Source organism: Pseudophryne corroboree, chromosome 2 (genome assembly GCF_028390025.1).
Source record: "Pseudophryne corroboree isolate aPseCor3 chromosome 2, aPseCor3.hap2, whole genome shotgun sequence".
In the NCBI taxonomy this organism is placed as follows: Eukaryota; Metazoa; Chordata; class Amphibia; order Anura; family Myobatrachidae; genus Pseudophryne; species Pseudophryne corroboree.
The window spans coordinates 902,122,374-902,139,607 of NC_086445.1; the positions used below are offsets into that span (position 1 = coordinate 902,122,374).

General features: G+C 41.7%; 1 protein-coding gene across 1 annotated transcript in view; it reads left to right on the top strand.

The window, feature by feature from the left end:
- Positions 1 to 17,234, top strand: part of COL26A1 (collagen type XXVI alpha 1 chain) — a 783,134-nt gene that overhangs the window by 128,691 nt on the left and 637,209 nt on the right. Inside the window, exon 2 of the mRNA XM_063956052.1 lies at positions 14,782 to 14,904. Within this exon, the coding sequence (XP_063812122.1) occupies positions 14,782 to 14,904 (123 nt within the window). The remainder of the gene's footprint in view (positions 1 to 14,781; positions 14,905 to 17,234) is intronic.

The following is a 17,234-nucleotide window of genomic DNA, read 5'->3' on the forward strand; positions in this document are numbered from 1 at the left end:
TTGATAAACTGCTGGAAGACTTAGCTGTGACTTTACTTCGGTTGATTTAATGGGACACACTTGGGCTAAGCAGGATTGGTGACAATGTGAACCCCATGAGGTAAGCTGCAACGTTGTCCAGTTGAACTGTGGGTTATGTAGCTGGAGCCAAGGCATGCCCAAGACAATCTCCTGGGTGGCCTGAGGGATGACCAGGAACTTGATCAGTTCTGAATGAAGAAATCCAACTCCCAGAACCACTGGGGCAGTTTGATGTGAAATGTTCCCCTTAGAGATTCTACTACCATCCACAGCAGTAATGTATACAGGACAAGAAAGTTCACAGGTAGACAGACGAAATTTATTTACGGCAGCTTGGGTGATAAAATTTCCTGCAGCACCGCAGTCCACTAATGCTGACGCAGACTGGAGCCCAACGGAGGTTTCTAGCGTCACTGGAAGAATGAGGTCTTGTTGGGAAGGAGCTTGACTGAGAGATCCTAACTTGACTCCTCCCTTACAAGTCAGGATCTGGCGTTTCCCGAACGCATCGTGCAGGAGTTAATTTGATGACCCGCAGCAGCACAGTACAGGCAGAGCCTCTCCCGTATTCTTCTTGCCCGCTCTTCAGGAGATAGGCGGGACCTATTAATCTGCATAGGCTCGTCAGAAGAGGGAGACTGGAACTGTACAGGAGGTATGTACCTTGGTCTGCGAGACTCACTCCGAGCGCGTTCATTATTGCGTTCGCGGATGCGAGAGTCCAGCTTAATACATAGGGAGATCAAATCAGGCAGTTGAACAGGAATGTCACGGGTTGTCAATTCGTCCTTGATCCGATCCGAAAGTCCGTGCCAGAAGGCTGCTACCAGAGCTTGGTTGTTCCACTGGATCTCTGCAGCCAACGTCTGGAACTGGATGACATATTGTCCCATGCTTCGGTTACCTTGACGAAGTTGGATCAGGTCTGCCGAAGCTGATGTTGCTCGACCAGGTTCGTCAAAGATCCGTCTAAAGGTTGACACGAAGTCTGAGTAGTTGTTGATCAGAGGGTCAGCACGTTCCCACAGAGGAGACACCCAACTCAGAGCAGAACCAGAGAGTAAGGAAATGATGTAGGCAACCTTGGACCTTGGTGTGGGAAAGTTATGTGGCAATAACTCAAACTGTATTTCACACTGATTGAGAAAGCCGCGACATAGTTTAGGACTGCCATCATATTTGCTCGGCACGGGCAGGTGCAGGCGTGATACTGGAACTGATGCAGCCGACGTAGAAGAATTTACAGCACTGGCAGGTGCTGGAGTAACTGGAACAGTAGGTGAAAGTACACTGGGCAGGGATTGCTGCAGTGTATCCAATCGGGAGGACATCCCTTGTAGAAAGTGAAGCATCTGCTGCTGCGCAACCTCTTGACCATCCAGACGGGAGACCAGATCTTGCAAGGCCTCTGACCCCACACTCCGTCCACCATCCGAGTCCATCGATCCTGGACTTACTGTCAGATTGTGTTCGGTCTGTGTCCCCGGAGGGGGCGCTAGTGGGTCAGTGGAGGTGGAAGGAAGGAAACGAGGAGGTTGAATAACGTTCCTGCGCATGAGCGCAAAGGTATTTTTATTAGGCAGATGTATAACAGTTATTGCAGCAGAAATAATAATAACAGGTGAAAAAAGTCAATCACTCAGTAATGAATCTGAAAGTCTATGGCAAATGAATGATAAATGAATTTGAGAAATAATATCCGGAATATAAATCAGAAGAGCAGAATGTCTTATGGAATGGTTCTGGCTTGGAAACCAGTGCAGGGTTAAAACGGGAAACTAGGCAGTAGATGATATGGCAAACCTGAGCATAAGCAGGAGACCGACTCACAGTGCAGGTGATGGGCACTGGCAGCAGCAAGCTGTGTCACAGGTGGAGGAAATGAACGCACCTGGAGTTTGTCTTCAACTGCAGGCTGAAGCACACAAGGTGGTGATGAGTGTGAGGCCTTATGCAGGTTGCAGGTATTGCTGAGCCTTGAAGTTCCACGGGAGAATGCAGAGTAACCAGGAGTATAATGTTCTTAGCAGAGAACCAGGAACTCAGGAGAGACAGGAACCGATCCTTTCATGTAGGTCGCAGATAGACACAAAGTCCAGGATGCCTGTGAGCTGTACCTGTAGCCTCCTATATACCCCATGGTACGCAGGGATTGGATGAGTGCAGGAAAGGTGGGTGCGGCCACGCACCGGATTGGCCGTAGCATACTGGCTATTGCAGACTGTCATGGCGGCGCCCACGCCGCGGCCCAGCGGGGACGCGGCGCGCTACACGCCTGCTGTCTCAGCAGTGCCCCCAGGATCCAGATGATGACCCATGGCAGGGGCATAGGCGGCCGGTGACCGCAGGGAGCCAGGACGGAGTCCGCAGCGGCGGACGGATGTCAGCCTGGTAAGTCGATTCCTGACACGTTCTCAGTCAATGCTGTCAACGCTGCCCCAAATTTTCTACATGCAATTATTTGAATAGATTCTATATAGTACTATCCATTTGTTGATACAGCGTAATATAAGGCTTTAGTGTATAATTAAATAATTCCTCATATCTTAGTCGCTGATATCGGTTTAGTACTATATGCTTAAGTCCTTGTAATTAATTGTGGAGCTAACACATCATATAGCAGATGTCATATTTAATTTTGCTGGAAAATATTCATATTGCTGTTTAATTCATGGGCTAATTAGCCTCAATTTATTTTTCGATTTTACTCAATTGACCATATCACTTATAACACTGTTGGACACTTCAGTATTATAGCTAAAAACCTGTCTAATATATGACTGCTGTATAAATCATAGGTTTAATGCTTTTGATACATTTGTCTCTATATGTAGTAAACACTTTTAATATTATCATGTGCTACTTCATAAATTTCCGTATGTAGCTATAATGATACTATGTTGCATGTGCTTCAGCTTCTAGTCTCTAATCAGTGAAGTGGTTTCTCTCCCGCATTCACTGTTACTTTATTGCTGTAGTAATGCTGACACTGCAACATGTGCAGCTGTGTGAAGAGTCTGCCAGTTCTTATAAAGTAGCAGTCTGTGTATCAATCTTGCTTTGCTGTGTATCAATCTTGATATGCTGTTACTGAACTGATAACCCAATAGTAAAGGGCCAGACTTGTTAAACATATGCTTGATATTCCATCATGATTCCAATGCACATCAGTAGTATTACGCTGTATGTCAATTGCTATATATAAAGCAACTCTATTTCTTGCAATACTGCTGAGTATGACTTTGTTATATAGACAGCTGCCTGAGATTCTATTTGTACCTATGAGGTCACAGTCTGTGTACTATTAAACCATTACTATTTCTGAACTGATTCTATTGAAAAGGATATCAGGGCTTATTGTATATGTGGCTGAATTTCTATCATATTTCCATTGCACCTCAATAGCATAGCACCCCGTATTTTAGGTTGTACACAATGCACAATTTCTACATGCACTTAATCTAAACACATGAGCACAGTGTGAACCGCCAACGCGCGTTTCACAGATAAGTTTTTTCAGGGCCCTGAAAAAACTTATCTGTGAAACGCGCGTCGGCGGTTCACACTGTGCTCATGTGTTTAGATTAAGTGCATGTAGAAATTGTGCATTGTGTACAACCTAAAATACGGGGTGCTATGCTATTGAGGTGCAATGAAAATATGATAGAAATTCAGCCACATATACAATAAGACCTGATATCTTTTTCAATAGAATCAGTTCAGAAATAGTAATGGTTTAATAGTACACAGACTGTGACCTCATAGGTACAAATAGAATCTCAGGCAGCTGTCTATATAACAAAGTCATACTTAGCAGTATTGCAAGAAATAGAGTTGCTTTATATATAGCAATTGACATACAGCGTAATACTACTGATGTGCATTGGAATCATGATGGAATATCAAGCATATGTTTAACAAGTCTGGCCCTTTACTATTGGGTTATCAGTTCAGTAACAGCATATGAAGATTGATACACAGCAAAGCAAGATTGATACACAGACTGCTACTTTATAAGAACTGGCAGACTCTTCACACAGCTGCACATGTTGCAGTGTCAGCATTACTACAGCAATAAAGTAACAGTGAATGCGGGAGAGAAACCACTACACTGATTAGAGACTAGAAGCTGAAGCACATGCAACATAGTATCATTATAGCTACATACGGAAATTTATGAAGTAGCACATGATAATATTAAAAGTGTTTACTACATATAGAGACAAATGTAACAAAAGCATTAAACCTATGATTTATACAGCAGTCATATATTAGACAGGTTTTTAGCTATAATACTGAAGTGTCCAACAGTGTTATAAGTGATATGGTCAATTGAGTAAAATCGAAAAAAAAATTGAGGCTAATTAGCCCATGAATTAAACAGCAATATGAATATTTTCCAGCAAAATTAAATATGACATCTGCTATATGATGTGTTAGCTCCACAATTAATTACAAGGACTTAAGCATATAGTACTAAACCGATATCAGCGACTAAGATATGAGGAATTATTTAATTATGCACTAAAGCCTTATATTACGCTGTATCAACAAATGGATAGTACTATATAGAATCTTTTCAAATAATTGCATGTAGAAAATTTGGGGCAGCGTTGACAGCATTGACTGAGAACGTTTGCGCCTTGTTATAGGATTTATTGGAGCATTCAAAGGCAGATTTTGCCAGTATCAGCAATTATATTAAGGACCTACATAACGCTGTACAAACAAATGGATAGTACTATATAAAATCCATTCTACTAACCGCATGCAAAGAATTGGGGCAGCGTTGACAGCAGTGACTGAGAACATTTAGGCCCTGTCATAGGATTTATTGGAGCCAGCAGCGGATCTTGCCACGGGCAAGCAAGACTTTTGCCCGGGGCGCCGCCTTCCGGAGGGCGCAGGGCGCCATCCGGAGGGCGCCGCACCAGGGCAAGATCCGCTGCTGCTGTGTGCCCCCCGTTGCCCGCTGCCCCCCTGCTGCCACTGGCCGCTGCCCCCCCGCTGCCGCTAGGAAGGGAAACTAGACGCATACGCGTCTAGTTTCCCTTCGTGGAGAGGTCCTTTACTGTGCGGTGCGCGATGACGTCATCGCGCACCGCACAGCAAAGGTCCTCTCCACGAAGGGAACTAGACGCTACGCGTCTAGTTTCCCTTCGTGGAGAGGACCTTTGCTTTGCGGTGCGCGATGACGTCTTTGCGCACCGCACATCATTTCAGTCTGTACAGGGGGCGTAAATGACCACGCCCCCTGTACGAAGCCACGCCCCCTAATGCCGCCCGGGGCGCCAGAAGCCCCGGAACCGGCCCTGATTGGAGCATTCAAAGGCAGATTCTGCCAGCATCAGTAATCACAATAGGGACCTGATAAATACATGTTCCTTATTGAGCAATATTGACAGCACTGACTGAGAATATGTGCTCTTATTGAGTGGGCTTAGCAGATGCCATGATGATGGAATATCAATTATTGTAAAAAAATACGCTGGAACATACAATAAATTTGAATATCACTCATTGACCAACTATAATCTTGTTGGACCAGACATAAGTAAAGATACATTATTGTCTGGTATAAACCAGGATTGATCCAAACACTTTAACCTACTTGAAGTTAGTGTACCTAGAGGTCACAGCATTGCCAGGGCCGGCGACAGGGGGGGTCAAAGGGGACACCTGTACCGGGCCCCAAGGATCAGAGGGGCCCCAAGTATATGCCACTTAGTGTCCGGCAGGGATGTGAGCAGGGAGTCATCATGGAGTTATTGGGGAAAGACAGACCATGGTGTGTGTGGGGGAGGAAGGAGAGATATGCATATTTATATATTTGTATTCTGTAGTTGAATAAATATATATATATTTATTTAATAACAGTTTATTATATACAGTAGCGCAGCAAATTTTGTTGCTCTGAGGGGGCCCCAGAGATATCACTGTACCGGGCCCCAAAATGTCTGTTGCCAGCCCTGAGCATTGCACAACACATAGAGCACAGTGTGTGGTTTTAAGATTTATGTTGCACTTTGTTCGTCCATTTGTATGTGTTTTTATATTTCACAGTTACAGGCCTTTTACAATATATTAATAAAAGTTAAATTTTATTAGTTTCATTAATTACAAGTAGTGCGCCACTTCAAGTCCAATTTCTTTCTCTTTCTGTAAACTACTTCCAACTGTGCTAACAGGTCCAAACATGGGGCCCGATTCAGACCTGATTGCTACTGTGCGTTTTCGCACAACAGCCGATTATTAATAGACTGCGCATGCGCACGCACATTGCCAGACAACAACAGGCATCGCCGAACAGCGACAGGCTGGTGCAAAAATTTCATTTGCACATCCATTCGCAGGCTGATTGACAGGAAGAGGCCGTTTGTAGGTGGCAAATGACTGTTTTCAGGGAGTGTCAGGGAAAACGCAGGCATGCCCAAGCGTTTTCAGGGCGGGTGTGTGACATCAGCTCTGGACCCGATCAGCCTGTTCTCATCGCAGTGTAGCAGTAAGTCCTGGGCTGAGCACAGACTGCACACACTGATAAAAACATTCGATGATGAGTGAGGTGTGAACGGATTTGCAGCTGTCCGCTGACTGAGGGATAGTTGTAGCACGGCATATACATAGGTTCGCACACTTGCACAAGTGAATATACACTCCCCTTGGGCGCTGACTATCTTAACGCAGGACAGCAAAATTAGCAGCCCAGCGATCAGGTCTGAATCACCCCCATGGTCCAGTAGAAATCTGCCTATTCATCCGGAGCAAACCGGATAGTAATGCTGCAGCTTGATTTATGGTACAGGCAACATGCTCGGACTGTGTGCTTTTTGTGGCAACTTGTTCCAACTACTGTTTTAATCCAAAAATAATAAATGCTTACTTGTCCCAACTGTACAGAGTATAAATAGTCCAGTAAAACAAAAATGTAGAACATTCACTTATATGGACATGTATGTATCAAAGTTTTCTTGTCCCTTTACTCTGCTGTTAGTAGCTTTCTATTACTGTAGGTTGTCATTAGCATACAGCCATGGAGCGGTTTCTAGTCTGGTCTTACTGTAAAGAGCCTCTGACACATATATTTGCAATAACTAAATATACAGTAATTCACCCAGTTGCAACGGTTAATATGTGTCAACAAAAGATGTATCAAACACAAAGCATATTATCATTCAGAAAAGTACATCTACTTTACTCCATTTGATTGTAACATGTTCTAACCCCTTAAAACACACACACACACACACACACACACACACACACACACACACACACACACACACACACCATATTTTACTTATGTTTAATTTGTGTTTGGATTTTACATTGCCCTATGTTGATAATGCCACCCACTGCTTGGCACTTAACTCTCAATATAGGCCTCCGGCAAGTGTAATATAGCACAGGTGATTAAATCTCCCCCTTACGGTATTATTGCCACCAGCCAGGGCAGCCACCAGGGAGGCACTTTGGGGACTGGTGTCCCAGGCCCTTACAGAGAGGGGGGCACACCCCTGGCTCCTACCACTAATACCTGGACAGCTGCACCAGGATGTGAAACAACAAGCTCTCTGTGAACCATTCCTGTAGGTCTGCAACACTCCACTTATATGTAATATTTCAATGAGGGTCTGGTAAAGACCCAGCGGTCTTGGTGCATGTTCGCACCAATGACAAAGTAAGTGGTAGGTGGGATGTCCTAAAGAAAGACTAGGGAATTACGCAAGAAACTTAAGGCAACAACATCTAGGGTAATATTCTCTGATATATATTACGAGTGCCACGCGCTAGCCCAGGGAGGCAGGAGGAGATTAGGGAGGTAAATGTGTGGCTTAGAGACTGGTGTTGGAAGCAAAGGGTTTGTGTTCTTGGAACACTAGGCAGACTTCTCAGTCAGGTGCCATCTTTTTTGTTGCAATGGATTGCACCTGAATGAGGAAGGGGCTGCATTGCTGGGGGGCAGGATGGTTAGAAGGTTGGAGGAGCTTTTAAACTAGGAGCCGGGAGGAGGGTTTAGCTAGTAGCTATGGGTTTAACAGTGAGAATAGTAAGGATGGGGGTAGTGAACAATTTGAGGGTGGAGAAGGGGGGAGCAAAAGATCAGTCGGCAAGGGCAAAGGTATTTGCATGGGTATTGATACCGGAAATACTGACAGAGGTATTGCCCAAGATATTTCCAATTTATCACCTAATGACGAATATGGCTCAACAATACGGTATATAGAAAATGATGTCCATAGCATAAGGGAGGATACTAACATCAGGGGGGGAGGTTTAGAAAGTCTTAATAGGTCAAATAGGGATAGTAGTGAGGAAGGCTATATTATTAAGTATGATGGGAGTGGAAAGGGAGTGAGGAGAATAACAGACAGTAAGAGTAATTCTAGAAAGGCACTTGTAAATATAGATAAGATACCATTAAAACAAATGGCAAGGGAAATATTAAGCTAAAATGTATGCTTGTGAATACAAAAAGCCTATCAGGTAAAATGGGGGAATTGGAATGGCTTGTATCAAAATCTCAGTATGATATTATAGGTATTACGGAAACATAGTGGGACGACTCTCACGACTGGGTTGCGAATTTGGGGGGATATTCTCTTTTCAGGAGGGATAGGGCTACCAAAAGGGGAGGAGGGATATGTCTCTTTGTTAAATCATCTCTAAAACCAAACTTAATAGATGGTATTAACGAGGGGGCTGGAGGTAACGTGCAGTCACTATGTGATAAAATCACAAGTGGGGGCATAGAAGCAATGAAACTAGTCATTGGCACATGCTACAAGCAACCGGATATTAGTGTACATGACGAGAAACAACTCTTACAGCATAATTGAAAAAGGTACGGGAATGGGGGACATCCTAGTGTTAGGGGATTTTAACTATCCGGATATAAATTGGAGTAACGATTCATGTGTGAAAACTAGGAGCAGAGGTTCTTAAATACATTAAAGGATCAATACTTAACTCAATTAGTTGAGAGCCTAACTAGAGGTAAAACTATTCTGGACCTAGTTTTTACCAATAATGTGGACATTATATCAAACACTAAAGTTGGGGAGACCTTGAGAAACAGTGCACACTATATGATCACATTCGACATCAGTTTCAAGAAACATAGCTATAAGGGAACAACTAAAACATTTAACTTTAGAAAAGCTAACTTCAGTATGCTGAGATGGGCACTAAACAACATTGACTGGAAAGTTTTGTTTCATAGTAAAGGCACAACGGAAATGTGGGTTGCTTTAAAAGGGTTGCTTGATAGCAATATTCACAAATTCATTTCTATGAGCAGTAAACGCAGTAGTACTAAACACAAGCCAATTTGGCTTAATAAGGCGGTCAAAAAAGCAATGGCTAAAAAGAGGTGTGCTTTCAAAACATTTAAATCTAATGAAGGGGAGGAGTCATTTCTGTTTTATAAGGATTGCAATAAAAAATGCAAAAAAGTAATAAGGGCAGCTAAAATTGTAAATGAAAACCAAATCGCTATAAAGTGTAAAACCAATCCTAAAGAGTTTTAGAAATACATAAACAGTAAAAGGTTAAAGAAGGAGAACGTAGGCCCATTAAAAGATGAATTGGGAGCTTTGATAATCAATGATAAAATAAAAGCTGAAATACTGAACAATTTTTTTTCATCAATATTCACTACGGAGGATCAGACGGTGAGAGTAATAGTCCTGGGGAGACTAAGCAACATAAAGATTAATAAATCACCAGGCCCAGATGTTTTCATCTGAGGGTTATTATGGAGCTTAGGTTGCAGCTAGCAAAACCCCTATACTTGATTTTCCATAGTTCAGTTACATCAGGCATGGTACCAAAGGATTGGTGCATAGCTGAGGTAGTGCCTTTATTTAAAAAGGGAACTAAAAATCATCCTGGGAACTATAGACCAGTTAGTATAACCTCTATAGTGGGTAAAATATTGGAAGGAATTTTGAGGGATAGCTTAGAGGAGTATTTGCAGACTACTAAGATTATTAGCAAGAGTCAGCATGGGTTTGTAAGGGACATATCATGTCAAACCAACTTAATTAGCTTCTATGAGGAAGTGAGCGAGAATCTTGACCAGGGAAAATCTGTGGATGTGGTGTATTTAGATTTTGCAAAAGCCTTCGATATAGTGCCTCACAGGAGACTGATCATCAAATTAAGGGAACTTGGCCTAGGATATACTATTTGTACATGGATAGGTAATTGGCTGGATAACAGAGTACAACTAGTAGTGGTCAATGGGATGTTCTCCAGCTGGGCACCAGTAGTCAGCAGAATACCATAAGGGTCCGTGCTTGGCCCGCTACTGTTCAATGATCAAGGTATTGGCCTGGAAAGCACAGTGTCAATATTTGCAGATGATACTAAACTGTGTGAGGTAATTAATTCAGAAAGCGATGTGGAGTCTCTACAGAATGACTTACTTAAACTTGAAACCTGGGCGTCTAAATGGAGAATGAGGTTCAATATAGAAAAATGCAAAGTTATGCATTTTGGGACAAAAAACACACATGCATCCTACACTCTAAATGGGGAAAATATAGGAGTGGTGGAAAAAGATTTGGGGGTGCTCATAGATTATAGGCTTAATAACAGCACACAATGTCAAAATGCAGCAAAAAAGGCAAGTAAAGTGCTTGCGTGCATAAAACGGGGCATTGAGACAAGGGACGAGGATGTAATCCTGCCACTGTACAAATCATTGGTACGTCAGCACCTGGAATATTGTGTTCATTTCTGGGCATCGTATTATAAAAAAGATATCGGGGAACTAGAAAGAGTTCGAAGGTGAGCTACTAAATTTATTAAAGGGACACTGGAGTACGAGGAAAGGCTTACTAGGTTAAATATGTATACACTAGAATAGAGGCATCTAAGTGGAGATATTATTAATATCTTCAAATATGTAAAGGGTCATTACAAGGAGTTAGGGGATTTGTTTATTAAAAGAACTCAGTATAGGACACGTGTGCACTCGCTGAGGCTAGAGGAAAGAAAATTCCATACACAGCTTAGGAAAGGGTTCTTCACGGTAAGGTCAATAAAGATTTGGAACCCGCTGCCGGAGAAGGTAATAACGGCAGACTCTGTAAATGTATTTAAAAATGGATTGGACAAATTTCTAACTGGAAAAAGTATCCAGGGTTATAGCGGTTAACATAGTGACATTAATATCTGGGAGTGGTAAGAACCATAGTTGTCAAATGGTACTAAACAATTACTTCAGCATGAATAGCTTAACACAGAATACAGGTTGAACCCGATGGGTATTTTGCCTCTTTTCAACCTCACTAAAAATATATCTAACTAACTATGTAATGTATGACATCACATAGGGGTGGTTCGGTGCGGCAGAATCTTTTTTTTGGGGTGGAGGGGTCCTGTCTTTTTTGTCAGTCCCAGGACCCACAATTTCTGATGGCAGCCCTGCCACCAGCGCAGCATTAGGCCGATTATGTTCTAGTGTATTTTAAAAGTTGTTGAAATGTAAGATTTTTTATGTTTCTTCAGTTCATTAATGCAAGTCTCAGTTTTTACATTACCATCACTACCACTCGTTTTTCAGGTGTGGTATAATAAGTCAATATTCACAATGTTGACAGTCCGCATGTTGACAATGCGATCGCACATGTAGTTTTCGTCTAACGCTCATCTTAAACCTAGCTATAAACACAACCTAACAATAATCTAACTCTAACACTAAAATCGGGGTCAACATTCTGGCTGTCAACATTCACATTATTGACATTCTGACAATGTTTCCATTCTGGAAAAGCAGCAAAGACTACAATAATGGAGCATACTTATAGGCACAAATGAAAAGTTAATATTTCCTTTATTAAACACTTGAATTTATGAGTACAAGCAAACATATAACACAATTCAAAATGCTAAAAAAAAATTGGTAGCTATTAAGCCTCCTGGATAATTGAATTTGGATGTAATGTGTGCCAGGTCAGGGGTATCCACATGTTCCAGGACAATTAGCAATTACCCCAAGTACTGAGGGTATTCCTAGAGACCGCAGAAACGTGTTTCACCAAAGGGGATTGTACACTAGAAAGCTCTCTGTAGCTTGGAGCTGTCTAGTGAACAAGCACATTTCTCAGTCTCTGGCAACCCCAGTAGCACTTATGGGTATACTCCCATTCCACAAGCACCTGCTTCAGTGAATCTCCTCAAGGTAATTTCTGCTCTGGTGCACTCTCATCAGTGGTTCTTCCCAACTTTTTTATGTGCTGCCTCAGCATCAAAGCACAACCTTGAGTAATTACTCCAACAGTAGATGCAGTACTCCTCTTGATTCTCAATATAACCGAGCCACTTTACCTACTCGCTCATGCCACATTCAATGCTACTCACAAATGGGGGAAAGCAGAAGTCAGAGACATGCAAGTTCCTGGTTCTAACCATCTACATCAGGGCTGGCCAAACCAGTCCTCAAGATCTACCAACAGTTCACATTTTCCAGACCACCTAGCTGGTGCACAGGTGTAGTCATTACTAATTAAGATGTGCTGCATTCATTCCTAACTGACAATTCTTTCCGGTCTCCAGCAGGCCTGGAAAACATGAACTGTTGGTAGATCTCGAGGACCGGTTTGGCCAGCCCTGATCTACATTATACCTTTCCTGCATATGATACTGTACAGCTCCATTGAATATTGTCTATTATGGATTTGCATTATCTGTGTATAGTTACTATGGGGCATTCAATTAGCCCCTTGTTTACCCTGTGATTAATTGATGTCAAAAATCCCTGTGGCGTAGGGAAAGACTTTTCAATAAAATAGCTTTTTCTTGCACCAAAAAGGCAGGATTCATGTGCGGAAACACACTGATTGCGTGTAAACTGCGGAATCAGTGTGTTTTCTATCAGCGCGCTACCAATTTTTTTGCGCTGATTTTTCATTGCAGCTCCTTCAGTCTGACCCTGGGGACTCACGCATGGGACTGCACAGACTCTTGTGCAGGTAAACCTCATTAATTTAATTGGTCCGGCGGGTCAATTAGTCACAGGGTGAACCCCCGTGGCTAATTGAATTCCCCCTATTATTTATTAAATGTGAGGTCAAGCAGTGAATTAACAATTAGATGTCTATTTCTAGACAATTTTTCTTACCTTCACAATCCATACTAATTACATTGACAGACTGCATGCTGTTATTGAGGAATCATTCATCGGCTATCAATAGACTTGTATAAATATCATCTGTACATCATTAGCTTATCACTCTATTATCAGCAAGAGTACTCTGCATGATTTATCTATGTTTGCATATCTGGACAGAATTGGATCAATCAGTGCATTCTCCACTTTAATGTTTTCCATTGTGTGCCTGTTGCTATTTTAAACTGTGTGTTTATTTCTTTACTATATTTTTCCTCACTCACATCCCCATATTTCGCCTCCTTTCCTATTCTATTGTTGTCTTTGACAATTATGTTTTTATACGTACATCTATTTCTAGGGTTACTTTCCCAGGGACATGGCATGCGGCATGTACAGGTTCATTTAACCAGGTGACCCAGTAGTTATCCCAATTTTTTTTATCCTTTTGAATTGTGTTCTATGGGGGATATTAAGGTTGGATTGCATATTCCGCCATTTTTTTGTTCGTAGAGCCTGCATGTGACGACATGCAGTCGCCTATAAAATGTACCCAACGTGCCCCCATTTCCCTACTGCCGCCCTGAAAATGCTTGGTCACCACCCTGCGAATGCCTCTGCCTGGCTGTCAATCAAGCAGAGGCGTTCGCAGTTAATGTGACCCAATCGCATTGACTGCGCACACACACGCAGGATGGGAACTGCACATCGATTAGTGATACGACCTGAATAACCTCCTATGTTTGTTTTTACTCGTAAATTAGAGTGTTTTCTAAAGATGAAATCACAAGTGAAAAAACAGGTGCCTCCTAGTGTATTATCAATAGTAATGAGGTACCCTCCACCAATTTACAACACCCTTATAAATGGGAGGTGTACCGTGCAAGGTGGAATTCCGACCACCTTTAGACCCAACGTATACTGTATCACAAACCAACATGCCAAATATCAATGAAGAAATTTTCGGAAATCCCTCATATGTGTTCCACAATGCATAGGGGAGAGACCAAAAAAATACTGATAGTGTAATATAATTTTTTACACATTTATTATACACAAAATATGGTCCACAGGTATAGCAATGCCTGTACAATATAAAATATTAAAAACAGCTTATCTGTCGTGTGGCTTTTTCCAACCACACTGTCCTTCACACTCAACGCGTTTCATCCTCTGCTACAGATGCTGGACTTCCTCAGGAGTGTGTTTCATAAAGATACTTTTGAATCTGTACCTACTGTATACGTGTGCCTCTGTCTCCTGCTCTTCCATTGTACATTTACTTCAGGGTGCACCTTCTTAACTAATTTATTATGACATTTTGTTTGATATATTTATACGTAAGATTGTTTCTAGCCTTTTGGGCTGCTTAAAATGTTTACCTTATGTCTTTCAGTCTGCTTATAATGTTAACCTTGTTGTGAATGTCAGCATGTTGAATATTCTGTACATTTTGATGTTCTGTATATGTCGACAACCAAAAAATTACGATATTCTGACTGCATACCTGTTATTTTACTACTAATTCATACAGGCGGGTATTGGGGGTTCAAAACGTGGATCACATGAGAAGAATCACAATAAAACATGTTTCTGTTCGAAAAACCCAAAAGATGTTGATGATGTTGTTTTGATGTCTTTAACAGAAACTGGTGCCAATTCACAGTAACAAAAACAGTTACCTGCCAAGTACAAAACGGATCGGAGACCGTGGTTCAGAGAGTATACCAGAGCTGCAGATGGCCGGGACCTTGTACAAATCTTGTGAGGTATAGTAAACATATCTGCAAAATAATTACTTCCTCAAAAATTAAAGTATTAGCGGTTGGCTGGATTTTCATCTGTTGGAAACTACATTCACATTTGATATGAAAATAAAGAAAAACTACAAATTGTATCATTCATGAAAGCATTAGATCCCTATTACACGTATGTGTGCAGACGGATAAATAAAGGGATGTCACTAATCCTTGACTTTTTAAATTATGTTTCTCTGATTTGTAGCAACATTTGTCACATTTTTAAACAATTTATATCTGGTGAGAATAGTTGTAACTAGAGATGAGCTGTTTGGTTTTGGCTCGGATCTTACTGCCAAGTTCAGATCTTAGAATGTCATCTTTCATGGACATCATGGCACAAGTGCTAAAGTTTGTTTTGAGGACTGCGCTTGCACTAGTAAGTTTAGATAGAGTAGCAGCTACAGAGAGATAGGGATTCCACTTTCCATGTAATTGGATATCTATAACAAAAGAATGTACTCCCAGCGCAAACTCTAAAACCAAAGAGTATTATAAAAATTCTTAAACAAATGTTTAGGGCGAAACACGTTGATTGCCGAGCAACGGATCTGGACACGCAATATGCTGATCCCTGGAGCTCAGTTCTTACGGTCTGCCGGCAGTTACCCGAACCTCCGCTACTACTGCAGCATTCACCTCTGCCAGCGGGACCATCGCTCAGTGAGTATCCGCTTAAAGACTATACCCTGCTATATTCCTAAATGGAAAAGACTTTATAAATTGTGCACGCAAAGTAAAGCACCATATCCTTCAAGCCTACAGATTTAAGTACGCCTACACTGCAAATCAGGCTAAGCATTATAACCAAGGGAAAAAAAGTTTTTTTCTGAAGGTAGAGTAAAACGCATATGCATTTCTGCCTTCACCCCTTTTTTTATTCTTTTTTCTTATTCTTTTTTCTTATCCTTTTTACTTGTCTTTTAAATATTGTGTTTGTGTTGTTTAATGTGAACTGTCCATTTATACTGGTATTAGGACTAACACACACACATAGTCACATTTGTATTTATTTATATTAAATAAATTAATATTTTATCCCTAAACATTTGTTTATGAATTTTTATAATACTCTTTAGTTTTAGAGTTAGCGCTGGGAGTACATTCTTTTGTTCTAGATATCATGGCACAAATGTCTCTGAAAGATGACGTTTTGTCCATGAAAGATGACATTTTACCTTGTGCTGAGATCTGAACTTTGCCGGAAGATCCAAGCCAAAACTGAACCGCTCATCTCTAGTAGTATAAGTTCTCTAGTAAGTTCCTAGTATTTACTATAAATTACATGGTGTGCACATGCAGGATAGCATACAGTAGAAGTTTGAGGTATATAGCTCTAAAACTATGGATTTAGCTTGTCTTCATTGTTTACAAGTAAGTAAGTATTGTTCAGTTTATACAATTTGAATTCCTCAATGTTTTTGCATTGAAATTGGCTTCTTATACTCAGGGCCAGTGCAAGGTTTCTCAACACCCTAGGCAAAACTTCTGCCTACTGCCCCCCCCCCCCTCCCCTCCCCTCCCAATACCCTCCTTCCATCTAGGAAAGGTGAGAGGGGTGAGTCACGGTGTGTGAGGGTTGGTTGTAAGACAGAACGGGGAGAAGAGAGAGAAAAAGAGTTTCAGGGAGAGAGAAAAAGAGGGAGGAGCAAGGGAGAGAGGGGGGGTGAGTGAGAGAGACTGTATCAGGGAGAAAGAGAACAGTGAGATAGTGAAAGAGGGTGTCAGAGATAGAGAGAGAGAAAGGGTGTCAGGGGGAGAGAGAGAGAGAAAGAAACAAAGAGCGAGAGAGAGAGAGAGAGAGAGAGAGAGAGAGAGAGGGTATCAGGGAGAGAGAGAGGGTGTCAACCAAGGAGAGTGGAGGTTTTGGGAAACAGTCAGCGATCACAGCAATTTAAGTCAAAGTAGTTAGAGAGGGGTCAAAGAACAGTCCACATCAAAAAGACATCAAATAACAAGCGTATATTTCATATAGCAGGTGGAGGTATGCCCAGAGAATAAATATAAGAACCTGAAATATAGATAATAAAAAGCCGGATGCTTCGATATAAGGAGTTTCATCAATTATAGGTCAGACTGACACTATATTAGGCCGAAGCTATTTACACACACACACACACACACACACACACACACACACACACACACACACACACACACACACACACACACACACACAATAAATTAGTAACACATGCATGCAGTCACAAAATACATGAGTGGCATATGCAGTCCATCTCAATAACCTGGATGTTTATGGCTAACAGATTGCCTCTGTATGGTAACAAACAATAGTGTGT